Source organism: Simochromis diagramma, unplaced genomic scaffold (genome assembly GCF_900408965.1).
Source record: "Simochromis diagramma unplaced genomic scaffold, fSimDia1.1 OVJJ01000545.1, whole genome shotgun sequence".
Lineage (NCBI taxonomy): Eukaryota > Metazoa > Chordata > Actinopteri > Cichliformes > Cichlidae > Simochromis > Simochromis diagramma.
Window position 1 is genome coordinate 3,741,827 of NW_024387371.1, and position 18,547 is coordinate 3,760,373.

General features: G+C 40.2%; 1 protein-coding gene across 2 annotated transcripts in view; it reads right to left on the minus strand.

The window, feature by feature from the left end:
- Positions 1–540: 540 nt before the first annotated feature.
- Positions 541–18,547, minus strand: part of LOC120719269 (cadherin-4-like) — a 238,095-nt gene continuing 220,088 nt past the window's right edge. For both annotated transcript variants that reach the window (XM_040008362.1, XM_040008360.1), the window contains 6 exons: positions 14,999–15,141; positions 10,508–10,747; positions 8,936–9,172; positions 7,740–7,879; positions 7,492–7,656; positions 541–4,912 (listed from right to left, as the gene is read on the minus strand). In XM_040008362.1, the coding sequence (XP_039864296.1) occupies positions 4,706–4,912; positions 7,492–7,656; positions 7,740–7,879; positions 8,936–9,172; positions 10,508–10,747; positions 14,999–15,141 (1,132 nt within the window). In that variant the 3' untranslated portion in view covers positions 541–4,705. The remainder of the gene's footprint in view (positions 4,913–7,491; positions 7,657–7,739; positions 7,880–8,935; positions 9,173–10,507; positions 10,748–14,998; positions 15,142–18,547) is intronic.

Genomic DNA, 18,547 nt, shown 5'->3' on the forward strand with positions numbered 1-18,547 from the left:
CAGCTGACAAATGAACAGCCTCAGTTGTGTTGATCATTTTAGCTTACATTTTTTTCAGCGCTGGCACTAAACCTAATTTGAAACACAACATTCAATCATCAACGTATAAAGGGATGTGAGGCGAGGCACATCATCATTTCTAATTCTCTTTGATTCTAATTCTTAGTCTGTTGAATTGTTTCCAGTAGTTTTACATGCAAATAACATGCAAAGTTTTTTTTTTTCCTTCTTTCAAAATTACATTAAAGGCTTTGTAAAAAGACTTTACTGTCATTTACGTGAAAATATGCACATTAAAGAATATCACTGTCCTAAGGTTTAGTGTAAATTATATAGCTTTCTTATCTGCACAAACAATCAAGAGTGACAATTTATTGTCGTGGAAAAAATGCGTAAGAGAAAAACTTTTCAGCGTACTATTTAAGACAAAAAAATAAAGGTCTTTTCACAGCACATTAGCACTTTAAAAACAAGATGAGTGCGAGGAAAGGCGACGCGTGCAGGAATCAGCGGGTGACAAAGAAAAGACAAGAGGCAGTGTTCTTACAAGGAGGGGAAATTTTATTTATAACACATGGTGCTGACAGGGAATCTCCAGCTCAGCGTCTATATTACAAGGTTGATCTGCAAGGCTGCGCATGTACTGTACGGTATTTGGAAACCAAGATTGCAGTGGCACTATAAACACACGCTTGAAACAACAGACTCGTTCCCTTTTGGTTTTTTTTTTTGGTTGTTGTTTTTTTTCTTCATTTTTTTTTTTACAAAATGGTACAAACAACAATACAAAATATTTGTGCTGTTGACAATTTACAAAAGAAGTCTTTTGACTCAATAACTGTGCAATTTTTTTTTCCGTTTTTTTCTTTAATCTCCTCCATTTGAAACAATGTGACTATGGTACACCAGAATGCCTTCTGGACTGCAGCGCCTGTCATGCGGGCTGCAACACTTTTTGAAATGTAGTATGGTTACTGTAATAGAACTCATCTGTCCATTATAAAAAAGACACATGCAAAAAGCTCCAATTGTACAGTTACAGTTTGGCTAACTTTGTCTCTTTAGCTTCAAGCAAATACTACATTATGTACACTTGGACTTGAATAGCATTAGGATAACTCTTATGAAACACTGCTTCTCATCTTTGTGTTTCTAGCCTTTGCAGGACAATAGTTTGGCTTCTGTCGGAGCGTCCCGTCACGCATGTGTCCATGGTCAGGCAGTGTCCAGAGTGAGATTAAATGTCCCTTAACCAAAACAGAAATCAGGGTCGGACTACAGCAGTGCAATACTTCTTTCTTCCTTCAAGCTTGTTTGTTAATGTTTTCCCTCCATTTAATAGAGGGACAAGACAAGTGGACCAGGTAACAATTAATGGCCAAAGCCCCTTTATTTCCCCAAATAAACTGCATTTTAATGGGGAGCCAAGTCTGATGCAAACCACTGATATATTTGCTGCTGTGTAACTGTGAGTCATTAACATTCAGTATTGTAATGTCATTGCGTTATCTAAACAACGCGGTTCTAAAGGTCAGTTGGGTTGTCTAAAGTGGGGCCTCGTGTTTCGTCTGGCCCTGAATCTGGTCTGAATGTCCAATAAGAAAGTACGAGTAGTCTGTGAAGCATGTCTTTATTCTACGAACACTGGATGGTCATCAGCAAAGTCGCAGCTTTACTGCTGGATTAAAACAACGCTGAACGGGCTCATATATTATAGAACACTCACATATATACAGTAAGGCCTAGAGGAGTGAGTGTGTGCTAGTATAGACTGTACAAGTTGGTTTTAAGTGGAGCCTTTTTGCTAAAAATGAAGCAAAAGTTGAACAGCGACACGAGTATGGCTGTAAGCTCTTACAGAATCCTACAGATTCTTTTAAATGCACATGGCTTTTTGTGAAATATAGTTTGCCAGGTATTTGTTTTAAACAAAACTACAGTGAAAGGAAATGCAAAGACTGCACGGAAACAGGTAAATCATGTCATGAAGTGTATAAAAATGTTCCGTATATACAACACTTATGTCAGAAATAATCACAAATAGCAGAAAGTAACAGCTGTGTTTATTTTGTGTAGATATTCTGGAGGCTGAGGAGCAGTCGGATAGATAAGAGCTTATCCAGCTGTAAGCTGGGGGAACCACTCTGTTTCTCATGTCTGAGCTGAGAGCTGCGCTGAACATCGCCACTTTCTGGCTTTACAATGCAAGGTTTGACCTACAACTACCTAATTTTAAGAGATTGTTACCCTGTTCGCCTTATTAATTACACTTATAGATGCTGCTTTCCCTGTTCATAGTTGAAAATGAACGTTTTAACTTCTGTTCAGCTTGCATAAAAAATACATTTATCTCATCACAAGTCAACTTTCGTACATCCATTCTGAGAGCATACTTACTTTTTCCATGTCATCACTTTTCACGTTTATACTTATACTGTATATTTAATCTGTTTAAACCGACCAGGTGAAGAACTGAAAAGCAGCAGCAAGAAGGGGGAAAAGAAGAGTAAGAGTCCCGGATCCTTCTTGTCATGTGAATGTGACTGTTACTGATATTTCCACGAAGCAGTCATTATAATCATTATTTATAGACGATCTGGTCAGTTCACATGGAGCTCAAACGAGCCACCACTGAGAAGCGTTTTAATTTGCACTTGGAAGATAAGGAACGATTAAACCTTTCTATCTGTAGCCAGCGTCTGGTCCCTCTGTGAAATGTTTTGGGTATTTAAATAACATAAAACAGAGACTAAAGCTCCCCCCCCCCCCAGTTCTCTTTACACTGCCCTGAAATATGATTACAAAAACCCACGGGTAGCGCTGCTTTTTCATTAAGTCACAACAAAAACTGCCTTTCAAAATGTCTGTCTCATAGAAAAACGTTATTACTGAAGCTTTAGTTTAGCTTTTTCTGCTTTGATAAAGTGCAGAATTTCTTATACTTTCCCTTCTACTAACTTCTTTTTAAAAACCTCTTGAACTCAAAGCCAAAAATTTTAGGAGAAAATTTCAGATGAATGAAACGCTGCCTGAAAAGAGACAGATTGTGAAGGCACTAAGTCCCTGGCTGAGGCTCAATTCCCACAGTTTCTCTGACAGGGACCAGCACCAGAGTTTGTATATTAAAAGTTTGTTGAGAAACAACAGTGAGTCAACAGACGGATAATGAAAAAAAGGGAGACAGAGGGACTCAGAATGGGGCCTGGACAAGATAACTGTTCTGTAAGTAATGCTATCAGAGCTATTTAAAGTTATCTGGTAGTTTCTTCATAAGTGTACATTTAATATAGTTTCTGTGGCGCTTTTACTGCATGATAACTGGTGCCATGTTATTACCTTTAGACGCAAATATCTTGCATCTAAGTGACGAAACGTTTCTCCCACTGAAACGCTACGTCCAGATGAAAAGAATCAACCTTTTGGGATTTGGATGCACATAAACACGCAGACTTTAAGTTATCTTAAAGGCAGAATCATGTTAAATACCTTCATTTTCCTAAATAACCCTCACCTGTACATACACAGTTAAACATTACAGAGGTAACACGTGTGACTTGTCAATCTTCAAATTTAGTAACAAGCCGTATCGAGTTTTCGCTGCAAACGCACGGAGCTCAAAACAAACACAGCTGCTATTGAAGCCACGATAAACAAAGACACATAATGCATTTCTTCTCTAAGACAGTCCTGTTATGTATTTTTGTGATTTAATTCATCACATTCAAGTTGGCTGTGATCTAGGAGCACAGATATGCCTGACTTGAAAAATTAATGATTTGTCCAGAAGTTACAGACACACTGTAGGCCTATGTACAGTACGTCTAGCATAAAGCGCCCTCGTTGGCCAGTCACCACTCCTCTGAAACCAGTACTGAGATCTCCCGCAGCTACCACAGCCCTGCACGACGGGAGAAATGACAAGGGAGGTGTGAATTAAAGGGTCAGGGGGTCATATGGGGGCGTGTAAGTCCAGAGAATGGCAACCAATCCTGAGTTAGCGGGAGTCAGCTAAAATACGCACCACTGAAGGCACTTTTTTAAACAACAGTGCTTCTGTTCTAAGTAATTCAAGTTCAAGAAAGAATAAACCGAGGCCCTTCGTGCAGGAAGGACTTTCATATCGATGTTCTTGTTCTCCTTTTCTTATCCTTTGTTTGCCTCAGACAAAGCAAGCAGCTCAACCTAAAGCTTCTTCAGAGAGTCGGGCGGGGGCTGACAGCGAGGGAAAAGCGATGACCCTCGGGAATAGGGAACAGCTTGAATCGAAGAAGGGTGAGGATATAAAAAAAATAAATAAAAATAAAAGGCTACACAAACGTAGGTAAAAAAATGAAAATCTGACAAGAGGAACTTAAACCTAAATCTAGCATATAACATTCAAATGGAACAAAAGCACAACAGTTTGAAAATTAATGAGAAGTCTGAAAAATCAGAGCTTCCATTTCAGTCACAGACAGGCTTAGAGCAGGAGACGGTTGAGAAGAGCACCCGAAACTGACTCATGGCGCTGGTCCTCTGTGGTGGGCAATTTGATTGGTTGGTTGGTCAGTCCGTTGGTCAGTGTGAACATGTCCTTGTTATCTTGTGTTCAATAAGGATGTAATAGCCCCTTGTTTTAGGGGTCAGAGCATGGCAGGCCAGCTGACGGGACAAGGATGTGTGTTTGCGTGTGTGTGTATGTGTGTACGCGTGCGACTGGGCAAATTTAATCATCATCCCCTCCTCCGTACATGTCAGCCAGCTTCTTAAATCGGGGGCCCCAGTCATTGAGGTAGTCATAGTCCTGGTCTCCTGTGCTGGAGGAGTTGAGGGAGCTGACAGAGCCAGCGGTGGAGCCGCTACCCTCGTAGTCAAACACCAGCAAGGAGTCGTATGGAGGAGCCGTAGGATCGTTGTCTGCTGCTCTCAGTCCCTGAAGAAGACGGGAAAGCAGAGAAGTCAGCTGTTAAACTGTTGCACTACTTTATGTGATTTGTATGTTGAGCGATATTCCTCAAAGCCATTAAACTCAGCGTTGCATCAAACTGACATTTAATGTAAATCATGCCCTCATTTATAGCATATTTGTGTATATACTGTAGCATTGTATAATTAAAATAATGTCAGCTTGTTCAAGGTGCTGTGAATCGTACCTGTTGTATACATGGGGATCTTTAATGTACCCATACTTAACATTGTACAAAATCATCTTTATGTTTAAATAAAACTATCAAACATTACAGAAATTGATGCATTCATATAGTTTTTATACCTCTACATGTACATGTGAAGCTAATAGAAGAACCTGATTGCTGCAGGTTTTACCAAAAAGCAGCTGGGTAGCATTGTGGTAGTGTCACCTTTGAAGCAGCAGAACAGAGTTCCCAGACACTGTGCGGATAAACAGTCAGATGCTGGGGAACCCGAACATGAATGGATGGAGTTATCAGAAGCCAAGATGACAGACATACAGGAAAGCTCCACCAGAGGGCAAGAAAGCAGAAAAGCCATCAACATGTGTGCCCTCCCAGTCATCAGAAATGTAGTACATAGGAGGCACGATCCAAGATGAAACACAACACAGAGGCTGTGATAATGGCAGCACAAGCACCAGATTCATACACAGGACCAAAGGTGCAGAGATGCCTCTGGCAAAGTCCTGCACATTAGTGCAAGCTCAGCCAGTTTAAAGGACCATCTTTGCTGCACACTGATTAGATACACTGAGGACGGCAGAGGTAATACCCTCCAAAGCTTAACTTGGTGAAGAACAACTGGATTCTAAATAACAAATCAGCAGAACAGAGTCAGAGGGAAGCTGTGATAGATATGGCAACCAAAGCTGAGAGTTAAGTCTTAGAGCATCCACAACATATATGCTAATAGACCAGTTTGACCTTTGTTTTGCATTGTTCTGTTTGGTTTAGGATCTTCTAAATCATAGTGCATAGAAAACCACAATAAAAATGTATTCTTAAAGATTATGCTCAGAAAAAAGGCACAAGAAGTGAAAAGATCTTAAAGAATTACTTGTTATTTTTAGAGGTATGTATCATAGCAAGCTAATTTAACAACAATAAAACAACCTTTACAGGATCCACAGAAGGCTTTTGGTAAATATCACTGGTTGTAGAAAGTATGCTGCATCCTAAAGGACTTATCTCACCCTGCTCATCAGCTGTTTGAATGTCTGCCCTCAGGCAAACGCACTAGCACTAGCACGCACTACATGATTAAGAAACAGGTTTGTTTGTTTTTTTCAAATCCCAGAACCAACATCTCACTGAACTCTGCTCTGAAATCACACACCATAAATCAGTAACAGACCAATTCAATCAGCACCTGCTGCAATACTATTTATTATCTACTATTTATACACAATCTTCTTAGACAAGTGCAGTATCTTTATAAAACTACTGTGGCCACTTTTGACTCTTTTAAAAATATCTGAACATCTGGAACTGTGTTTGTATCTTTTATATACCTAATAAGTTCAATTTCTAGGTAGTGTGCAGAGTTGTTGTGGTTTTTTTCTTCTTCTACATAGTGACAATATAGAAATTGTGAGTGTATATGGTTGGTGTGGAACTTTGCTTCTCAATAACAGGCCAAAAGTTACTGAGCCTCAGCCACAACGTTATCAATATTAACAATGACAGGTGAACAAGCGAAGTTTCTCATGCCCTTACGTGTCATACTGTTTACACAGCACAATTGGCACCTACACAACCTCATTGTGTAGGTGCCAATGATTGATCCGTGAATACAAATACAAAACTCAGAAGCTCTTTGTTTCAATGTGCGACCATCCCTTTTCATCAATACTTTGACACAGTTTCATAAATAAGATATGACGGGGTCTTCATGTTATCTGGCAAGGCTCGATTCTTTGCTCGCTTCCAAGAATGATAAATTGGGGCCATTGACCTGAAGGTTAGCTAGGTGAAAAGAATGGACTTCATCCTTTTCAGTCACATAATGAGAGATACTATGGATAGAAACCTAAAAAGCTTCAATCGGTCTGGGCACAGTGCATGGCAATATCACCATGTGTTTGCTGTGTTTGTGTTTAACCAGACTGCTGAAGCGAGCTCAGGTGAGTGCATGTGTGAAAGAGAGAGAGTGAGAGAGAGTCAAGGCTGGATGGATCAAAGCTGAACAGCTGCCAACACCTCTCGAGTGTGAACGTGTTGTCACAAGTCTGTCAATCAGCATTTTCTCGCATCAGTGTTCCAACGCTGGAGTTGTGTGAGTGGACAGTGCTCATTTGTACGTGTGTGTGCGTAAATTAACCCGGCACGGTGAGAGGAGCTGTAACATAAAGCAAAACTTGTCGTTCCCATCACCCTGGTAGAGTTCTACGTTTTGAACAACATTCAGAATAAGTAATCACGTTAGGTGTCAGATTGATGGAAAGTAAAAGTGAGTGGTCCATCTTATAGCTGGAACAAACAATCTAGTAACAGTGGAGCCATTGTGCATGCAAAAGATAATGTGTGCTTTTAAAGCTACCTCATGGATGAAGTCTCCGATGTCTCCGGGGTGGGGAACAACAGGTCTGATCGGATACTGGGACTCTGGGATGATCGGACGCTCATCCACCCTGCGGACACCAGGCGGCTTGCTGATGATGTGCTCCAAGGAGTCGGGCTGCTGCAGCTGGCTTAAGTCATAGTCCTGCAGAGAAATCTAAGTAAGGTACAGTCCGAAACAGAACGCGTATTTGCGTATTTGAGCGAGTGCGTCTCTCAGGATCTCACCTGGTCCTCTTCTCCTCCTCCCTCTTCATCATACTTGAGGATGTTGTCCCTGACATCATCTTCAGGGTCAATGAGCAGTTGCTTTGTCTGCCTCTCCTTCTCTCTGCGCTTGATCCACACCACAAACAACAGCACCATGCCTGCAATGATACACACATGAATGTGAAAAAACCCTATGGTATGTTGCAACAACCTCTAAAAAGAAACTAAAAGCAGACAATCAGATAAGTACGTAGTAAGGTTGCATATAAGCACAGAGTGCAGATGCTAAACATGTATAGCGTTTAATACGTTTAGCACGTTTGTGTCGGACTTGGCAACATTTAATTAAATGTCGGTTTTACTAATGCATCCTGAGGAAGCTGTTCGCCATTCGTCTTGAGGGATAAAAGACCGTCAAGAATAAACAACCTAAGTTTATGTTAACATGACAAACTGCAAAGTACAATGACATAGCTATGCCAACACAAAACCACTTAGGGAGCCGGTTGGTGGATGAATGGGCCCAGCAGGCAGATGGCTGCTACTCATAATTTATTTCCTCCAAACAGTCCCTTTAACCACAGCCACTATGACCTTTCCCTACTTAATCATACGGTTAACGTTTCAGTAATATGAATCATGACGAACAATTTTTCTTTGTTATTGCGTTTCATTTTTTATCCTTAAGTTTTTATTATCTTTGTAGTCTTATCTATCTATTTATATATTTATGGTTATTTCTGTGTGATCTTGTGCTTGTATATGTCATCACTGCAAAAGCTTGGTGTGCTGTACTTGAGTAAATAACAAGAAAACAGATTCAATTAGAATTCTGGGTTAATAGGAGTTATAAGATAATAGAAGATTCTAAATAATCGAAACTTTTAAAACATTTGAAATGATCTATTGGGATGCCATACACAGTGTGAACACAACAGCAACAAAGTAAGGCAAGACTGATAGTAGCATTTTTTCTCTACCAGGAAAAAAAACACAAAAACATCTCATCCAGAGATGCTGGAGAAGATTCAAGCACTCCAGGCATTTATCTATTATACAAACTGGTGCTGATGTTATTGTATTGTTAAATATTTTATGTCTGTGCCATGTACTACACTTTTTTGAGGAATCTAATCACAGACAACTTTTCTACAGCAAATGTGTGGGTACGTGATATGTTTGAGAGCATCGCTGAATGAATAGCAAAAACTCACTGAGTAGTATGATAATGCAGATGAGGATGGAGATGATGGCTCCAGTTCCAAGGCCAGCAGCTGCCACGGCCCCGAGGGTGGTGCAATCTCCGTTTTCATCGCAGGGACACACCTTAACTTTGATGACTGACCTGTTGGACAATGGAGGGTTCCCGGAGTCTGACACGATTACAGGGACTTCATACACTCCAGGCTCTAAATATATTTGATACCGCAGACTCAAACGGGCAAAATCACCTGTAAAGGGAAAAGAGACATTAGTAACAATCACATTTCATTTTTCAAAAGGATTATTTTTTTCCTGGGTTACAAATAGTTAAAATAACCGTATCCTCAAAAGTTGATTCTGCTCATCTGGATGTAGCGTTCTCCCACTGAAAACGTTACATCAAGATGAACAGAATCAACTTTTGGGGATTTACTTACCTGGATAATTGAGCATGCATCAAGACATAAAATAACTGTAATTTACATGTTTTATATACATTTAATAACAGATATTTGTAAAAAAAAATAAAATAAAAATAAATACTGCAGCCATTTAGTGAAACTTGCAAACAAAAATATAGCGTAAAAGGCAAAAAGACAAAATTCAAATGAGCATATGAATAGCAAATATTTGGTACGAACACCTTTATTCTGCAACACAGTCTGAACACTTAGGCAAGCTGTCTTGTAATTTCTTTAAGTAGTCTTCAGAAACAGTTCTGCAGGCTTTCTGAAGGACACTGAAAGCTCTTCTTTATATGTTGACTATCTTTTGTTCTGTTTTCTGTCAAGATGATCCAACACTGCTTCAATAATGTTCAGGTCTGGGCTCTGGGGAGGCCATTGTGTATTTCCTTTATCCAGATATCTTTTTACTGCATTGGCAGTGTGTTTGAGATCACTGTCATGCTGAAAAATGAATCTGTTGCCAATCAGATGCTTTTCATTCCATAAGAACCATTGCTACTAATTTTAGTCCAATTTTTGAGTAATTTGGCTTCTTGGCAGCCACCCTTCTACTGAAACCATTTCTGACGAGGCTTCAATCAAAGATGAATCAACCAAAAGGCTAGATGCATCTCTCAGGTCCTGTGTCGGGTCTTTGCTAGATCTTTTCCTATCTCTTAAGGACATGACCTATCACTTTTTCTTTTGCCGTCCTTTTGTTCAGTTTCTTCAGATTTTCTAAGGACACACTGCACAGCACGCTGGTACATGCCAAGTTTTTTGTTAAAATCTCTTTGAGAATCACCTCGTTGGTAGAAAATTACTATTTTATCCCTGTCATACTGTGCTATGTGACATTTTTCATTGGTTCAACTAAAGAAATTTGAACAAATTATATGTTTGTGTGACAGGGTGCTAGTAAAAAAGTACTTAACGATGTAATAAGTATGGCTCCTTGGAAGCAAAATAAAAAGAAATGGTAAGCTACTCAAGACTTTTTCACAGTAATGTACATGAACGTGCACATGGTTAATAAACGCGTAAGGAGATTTTTGATGCATTGTCAGAAAAGTAAAAACTAAAACGTTTTTTGAATTTTTTAAATTTGATAATTTCTCTTCAGTGGTAACACCTTACCGCTGATCCTAGAAATTGTCCAGTTACGTCGGATGGTGGTGGGAAACGTGGGCAACTCGAAGACAAAAGGTCCAGCGTTGGGGTCTGTGTCGGCATCAGCGGCAGTGATGTTGACACCGTTGATGCTCCTGTACGTCCTTTCACAGATCTGAGACTCTTTGGGTATGAGTGCTGGGGGGTTGTCATTAATATCTATCAGATAGATCTGCAGTGTGCCTGTGCCGCTGGCTGCAGGAGAGCCTTAGAGCAGAAAGAGAGAAGCAAAAAAAATAATATCACGACAGGAGAAAAACATGACAAGAGAAGATGTGTGCAGTGAAAGGGACAATTGAAGGGGAAGAGAGAGATGTCGAAGGCTGGCAGAAGTGAGGGAAATAATGAAAGAAGACGAAAAAGAGAGATACAAAAAAGGAACGAGAAGAGGTGATTGGAGCATTGTTCATTCACAATGACGATGAAAAGGTAGGAATACTGTGGAGCTGCAGGAGAATTTCTACACTTGACAGAAACACTTCTGACAGTTGTGCTTTCCAGTTCTTCTTTTAGTCTTACAGCAAAATCAAACCCATCACAGTCGATCCAGATGGCGGCACAGCGCATCCAATCTTCTGGAGCGAGTCTAGGTACAATAATGATGACTGTAACACAACTAAACAAGTCTTTGTCTATGTGTATTACACTGTTATATGATAGTCGTTTACCATTTTGGACATAAAGGCACTTTTATTTGAAATATTAACAGTACATTGCTTTAAAACAACTAATGGGACATTGTCAATGCACATTGACAGTCCTTCACTGTCACACAGAGAATCAGTTGAATACTTGAAATTAAACACAGTATACACGTGTGTTTATGTATTAAAAGTAAATCTCCATAGAACGTATGCAGGGAACATTTAGAATGTAAAATAAAGGTGTTGTTGCAAACTGAAAGCAGTGTTGCATCATTTTTAAAGTGAGATCAAGTTGTACTAAGAATCTAGGTGATTTTTTTTTTCTGTGTTGAACTCTCAATGACTGCACTAGACTGGCTCATTTACCATTTTTAGGTAGTAATCACATTATACATATAAATCCGCAGCTATTGCCTATTAGCAAGGTGACAAAATTGTGACATTAAACGCTCTAAACTTTACACCAATGTTGTTCTGACTCAGCTTTGTAAATCTGTGGAAATTGTCGAGGCAACTTGGTCTGATACTGATGTAGGCATGCCATTGTAAGTGCTGCTTTAACTACAATAGTGTCAGCCTTGGAGTGCAATAACATGCACTGGTGCACACAGACATGCTCACACTTCGTCTACGGGCACAATCTAGAAGCTTCTGCATTGACCGAACACAGCAACAGACCATCAGCAACTGCATTATGGAGAACTGGGAATAAGAAATAGACACTTTAAACAATCAGGGAGGGAGATAGCTGAGCAAAGTGATGAATGCATGAATGGGTATGTGCAGCAGGAAAATGTGGCAGAGAAACATCTTAAAAAAGGGTGCTTAGCGGTATAAAGCTCAGCGTTGTTTATTGAGTGTGTGTCAGTGGGTGACGGCCCTTAGCTTTCCCCAATTAGGAGTCATTTCCCTGTCATGCCCCACTGGCCCAGTCATCACATGGAATCAAGCGACCCCAGGGCTCATCTCTGGCATGAGATAAGGGCAATGTAATTTACAAAGATTTATGCAAAGCTTACAGATCTGCCAATTAAATGTGGCAACAGAGCAAGACGTTTGCCACAAGAAGGGTGAGACACAGCTGAAGACAAGGGTCTGGAGTGAGTCTGTTATCAGTTCGAGCTCTGTTTGACTGGTAACACTATGGTTTTTCGATTGCTTCATTAATATCAAGTGATTAATAAAGACATCAAGACGTCACTGATGAATATAATACGTTTTAGTATCTAGAGACATTGGATAAGCGACCTAAAATTTTTGCCATAACTGGACAACAGGCGTAAAAGTGAAAACAATATAGATGCTCAGCGCTCACACAGTTTTGGGGGAAGTGCCTTAAACATGCATTCTATCTGAAGGCCACTATAAACACATTCCTACTGAGTTTAAGGGCTCTGTTACTAATTTTGGGTAACGATGACTAAAAATCAAGTGTATTTTGTACATCTTGGTGATGCAATGGAGTATGAAATGACACGCTGACTTGCCAAGCACGAGACATTAGCCAATGAGCTTTTTATAGCCAGTTCTGTCCTTCATTGCCACATCAGTTTTTTTGCAACTAAGATGGAAACACCCATCTCGAGGCTTTACAACAGGACTCAAGAAACCAGAGATTAATGTCATGGTAACGACATCTTTCATCTATTGTTCATGTTGTCTATAGATAGATAACATTGCATTCTTTTAACTATGACGACTCGTTAATTAACAGGTAGACTTCTATAATGTCCAAGTTATTATTCATCATTCAAAAGCCAGATCCTTTAGGAAGCCATACAGGCTATAAAATCACTTGAGTTTTCAAATATTATGCAACAGCTTCTAAAAGCTTTAAATTCATTTCCCATCCTTTCAGTGGATCACTTGATTTGACCGACACTAATTAAACATTTTTATTATTAGTGTCTTTTTTCATGCTATAAGCATCCAGACAGTAATTATGCATCTCTTCGTATTAACTGTTGTGTGTATTTCCAGTTTTTTTGTACTTTAAAAGCCAGTCTAGGGACAGGCATTGCAAATTAGCATAGGCCCTGTGTGTGGCATGGTTCATGTTACATACTTGTCCCTATACAAATACACAATAAACAGTTAATGCAGACTGTTAAATGCAATTTGTACATGTGTAGATGCTCTACCAGGAATACATGTGGTTCATGAATGCAGTACTGCAAACGCAGGCTTTCAAATGCACACACACACAAACGCGCGCACACACACACACACACACACACACACACAGAGGCTTACCAGTTCTGCTGGTTTGTTAATCCTAGCCATGTATGGGGGACATGTGGAAGCAGCTTGCCACAGCTGATAGGAGAATTATGTGGGTTTTAACCAGCTAAATAAATAATTATGTTTGTGTAAATTCCTCAAAAGGATTTGTATTAACTCCTTTTTTTGATGGGGGATGAGAGATGCGAGGCATGGTGAAAAGACTCGTAGTAAGCCTACCATATGCTCTTTGAATAACGCATAAATATAAACAATACCATAGGTGTGTTAAGAGGAAAATGAGCCAAAGGGTTCTGAAATGGTCAGATTTCATCGAGGGGGTGTAATAAGTGTACTTCTCACCATGCTGTCACCACCTCTTCATGTCCCATTCTACTATCCTTACTGTCTCATAGTACTTCTTACCATAATCCCTCTTATGTTGTGACGGCTGGCACTCAGGCAAGACCCACATAGACACACAAACATGCACATGAAAAAAACCCTTCTGGTTTCTTTTGTTCTTGGCCACAGTCCCAATATCAGGCAGACCTATTAGAAGCACGCCTGTCGAAACGGTGTACTTTACAAAGGTGAGATGACCAAAAAACCCCAAATAATAGGAAACAGGTAACATATCGTGATTATAAAGAAGGTTTGGAATTAAAAAGCAGAAAAACCCCCAGAAAAGTCCAAACAACAGGAGCATGTAAACCCATAATCCTGCTGCGTCTCCATGCATCAACACAGCAGGTTACATTTTTTGCTGTTTGACATTGTCAGTCATCACAAATACATGTACACACACATGTGCACGTACACGCCAAATTTCGTTTCAAACGAGTGGCTTCACACATGCTAACACCTATAAACACACCAATGTTTCAAAGCCAGCTCAACTTAAGATAAATGCACCAGTGCGCTGCACGTCACTGATAAGGCAATTTGGAAGGAAAATAGCATTTCCCGTTTTACTTAAGAAAACAAGAAACATTCACTTCCACTTGAGAAAAAGTTATTTGTTTGCTGTGATTGGGTTTGTGCTCTGTAATGCTTGAGTTTCAACTTTGAGGCAGAACAAATAATGTATGCTACATAAATTGCACAAAGCCCAAGGAGGAAGCCGGCTTGGACACAAGATAGGAGAGGCTCAACAGTTTAACCAGTTGCGCAAATCCTGGATTTTCACTGACTCTAACCCAGCTACATGCCTTTATAGTCTTCTAAATCCACATGCAAGTCACAGTTTTAATCAACTGATATACTCAATATACGAAACACTAGCTTGTGTCTCAGAGTTCAATTACACTGTACAACTCTTGGCTCTGGATTACATCAAATGCATATAAAACAAATGGTAGCAAAGCACCTTCAAGAATACTGAATTTACGCTGAGGTGTATGTTATACTGTAGAAAGTCCCAGTTCTGTCATCATATGCCTAAACTATTGGACATCGGAGTCTCTAAAGAATGAAAACTTGATAAAAAAAATGTGGTAAAAGTGTTAAACAAATATGTAAGAAACAGCAAACTCTGATTTTAAATGAAAAATAGCAAACGTCACTAATGCAGCAGCTTAAAAGAGTTTCTTACCATTGTCTGTTGCCAGAAATGTGGCTTCATATATGTTGTTTTTTACATAGACAGACTCCCGGTCGAGCATTGCTGTGGTTACTATCTGACCGTTGCTTCTATTGATGGACAGCCAGTCTGCTGGGTCGTTCAGCTTTGAATACCTAAAGACACACAAAGACAGATCGATGGAGACGTTAGCGTTTGGCGTTTCCCTGTTTACAAGCAATTAGAAATTTTCTCTTGCATCTGTGCATACCTAAATTGCCTCCCCACACACACAGTCTAAAAATCACAACAGCTTGACCTTCACACAGTTTAATTCTTCAACGACTTCTTCTCCAGAGCGTGCAGCCTACAGTCAATTTCACCTCATTTTTTTCCCACTCCTGTGTACCAGCCATTGAAGTCAATTACCTCCCTAGTTAAGCACTGACGCAACTGCCTGTGTGTGTGTGTGTATGTGTGTGTTTTACACACCCATTTTCTGAATGTGTTTGCTTAAGCTTACACTGAGAGGTTTATATGCATATATGTCTGCATGTTTGCAAATGTGCCTGTGTGTGTATATAGGGAATGTGTATAGTGTGGAGATGGGAACATGGGATCTTGGTACTGACAGGAAAGTGGATGTGGTAGCAGGTGGCAGCAGTCCTCTGGGATAAAGCAGCAGAGAAGGAACAGGGGATCATCTCCAGGACCGAATGCCAATCTCACTCTGATCTCGCTGTTCTTGTTTTGCTGGCTTTTGTTTCCTTTGGCTTGTTTCACACATTCATTTTTATCTAAGCTCTCTCTACTCATGTCGCCTCACCTTAACTTGAGGTGCTTTTGTGTTCATTCATTTTCGTAGCCCCGTCTGTATCTTCTCATCTGTGTCTCATTCATTCTCCGATTCCGAGTTCATCAACAGAAACCGCTCTTGGTTCACGCGTACGCTATGAGACATCATCTGTAGACATGTGACACCTTGGCCTTGTGCACCTATGTTTCTACACCAATTTCATTTCATTTACTGAATGTGAGCCGGGGTGAAAAAGCCAACTTGTTATGTGACATACACTTCCAGGCTTTCAATCTATTCAAAATGAAATGGATTTGACCTTAACCCCACTTTTATGTTTACTGAAATGTACTTTACTCAGCATTAGCGTACAGCTCACTTATTTATTTGTGCTTGATTAAACACTGCATAGCATTTCTATTTACATGCAGGAGACTGAAAGCCTGAAGGGATGGGTGGCAATAAGTAGGGGGGTGAGGGGTGGACAGAGACTATAATCTCTATCCTATAGTGATTGAGGTGGGATTTTCCCAGCAGGCAGTGGGCATGATCCGAGGCAGAGCACAGTGCGGGGAAGGGAATCACAGAGATGACATTCCCACACTCTAGACAGATTCACACAGGCAAGCCAAGCCCACAGCCGCTAACAGGCAGACAGTGAAATCACCACCAGGACTACAGTGAGTCCATCACAGTGGGAGGGTGGGATAAAAGAGGGAGGAAAATGAGCAGGAATGTGTAGGAGAGGTGACATTCGGAAGTAGCAGCATGGCTGTATGATCTAATTTTAATGTCCTCATTAAGACCGACTTGATACCTACTGCTGTTCTGTGTCCAAATGCATTTCTATTGGCTTGACCATGCCAAACTGACAAATGCTCTCTGTCTGTGGAGTGGAGGGCAGACAAATGGGTGTACATTTTAATGAGAAGAGAAAAATTAAGGATGAGTTTTTCCAAATGCTAGAAACATCATGTTTGAAAAATAAAAACATATTTCTGAGCCTATTAAACAAACAGTTTTTGATCTGGGGAAATATTTTTCTTGATACCCTTTCATATCTGTCAATATGAAGATGAATTAAGCCAAATTTCTTCCCCTCCCTTCTGTCTCTGCGTTCTACTTTGCTTTCCTGGGCGTGGCTTTCATCCTGATCCATGGCTGGCACACCCTTGTCTCATCAGCTCACCTAACCAACTGCTTCTCCAACCACTCTCCGCCAGATTGTTCTGTCAGCTTCAGCAGTAAACTAACGCTGGGCCAACTCTGATTTATTTCCTTGTATATTTCTCTCTCGTGTTAACCAAGTTCTGTCTCTGCGCCTCAGATCTTCCTAATGTGCAAGCCAGCAACCAGTCAGCTACCTGCCAGCCATGCTGTCACTTCTTCTGCCACACTCACCTGTCAGCCCACTCTCCACTGTCCTTCCCAGCTCTCTTCACCTCCCAGCTTTGCCTCCTGTCTGCCTTGGACCCAAGCCTCATCACACAAACTCTTTTTTTATAGTTTAAAATGTCTGCTAATGGGAATCTCTTAAGGTCACTAATTAACTATACACATTTTTTTTATCTGTACAAACATCAGTGTTTTAAGCCCTGGAGTTTCTGCTATTTCTCTGGCAAACTATCAGTCAAAAAACATAAAACCAGAAATATAATTTGCTGTTTTTACACTTCACTTTGTGTACAAAAAGATTTGGCATGTTAAGAGACTTGTTAATTATTTAACCTTAATTTTAGGTGGTGCACAGACATGATAGTGGTGTCAATCTTTTTATCCAAAATTCAGCAGAAAAGATTAGAAATACGCAAATAATTTCTTTTTAATATGCCTGACAAATGAGCAGTCACGAATGAACTTTACTCAGAAATCTCAGAGGTCAGTGCCTCAACATCTGGACAAATAAAATCAATGTTTTCAGCACAGCTCAATGCCAAAGCAAGAATTTTTGTTTTTCACTCGAATAGCAGACCCTTTAAAATCAGGGACAGAGAAGGATTCAAATATGGAGCGCATAAATAGGTGTGCGCAAGACATTTTCTTCTTTTTTTGCCCTGCAAAATGACTGCAGCACCTATTTGTCCCCGGGTACGTTCCACGATAACACGAGCGCATGTACGCCCTCTGATGATAAACGCCGTAACACAAAGGTTTGTTCACAAAGCAGAGTGCTCTATTCATCCCCACACTTCAATTAACTCTCTCCAACTCCAGTCACCGCAGACGAATTAAACCATATTTAACGCACAAAAAAACCTTCTGTATAAACAGTCTTTAGGGGGAAATTTCCAACACAATGACTCGACGTTTTGGTGGAATCATTAGCCGTGTTTTTGTATTTCAACAAAAAGTTAAGTGGAGAACATGGCTGGCTTCAAAATGTTGTTTTAACTTGCTGTAGTGCTGCCTATAGTAAACAACAGTGCTCTGGTCATCAGAGTGACGCCAACGAGAGCACCCACAGTGGTTTTGTTTACAAGTCCCAACTGTAAACGACGTAACCGTGGGCAACTGGCTGTCACCGTCGCTAACTTTTTAATGAAGTGCTATCCAATATTTTTTGTCTTCTTGTAAAAGTAAACAGTTTCCTCCAGTACGCTTCTGGAATATGAAATTTGGTTTCAATGTTATTCTGTGTTTGAAAGTTTTCCTATTCGTTCCCGCGCCTTATTTCCAATGCTTTCCGAAGCTCTCCTCTACCAGAAGGCTTCTCTCATTTGGGAGTTGCTAGGTGTGTGAGTACAGCTGGATGTATGATTAGGCCTGGCAGGTTAGTGATCTTAGCA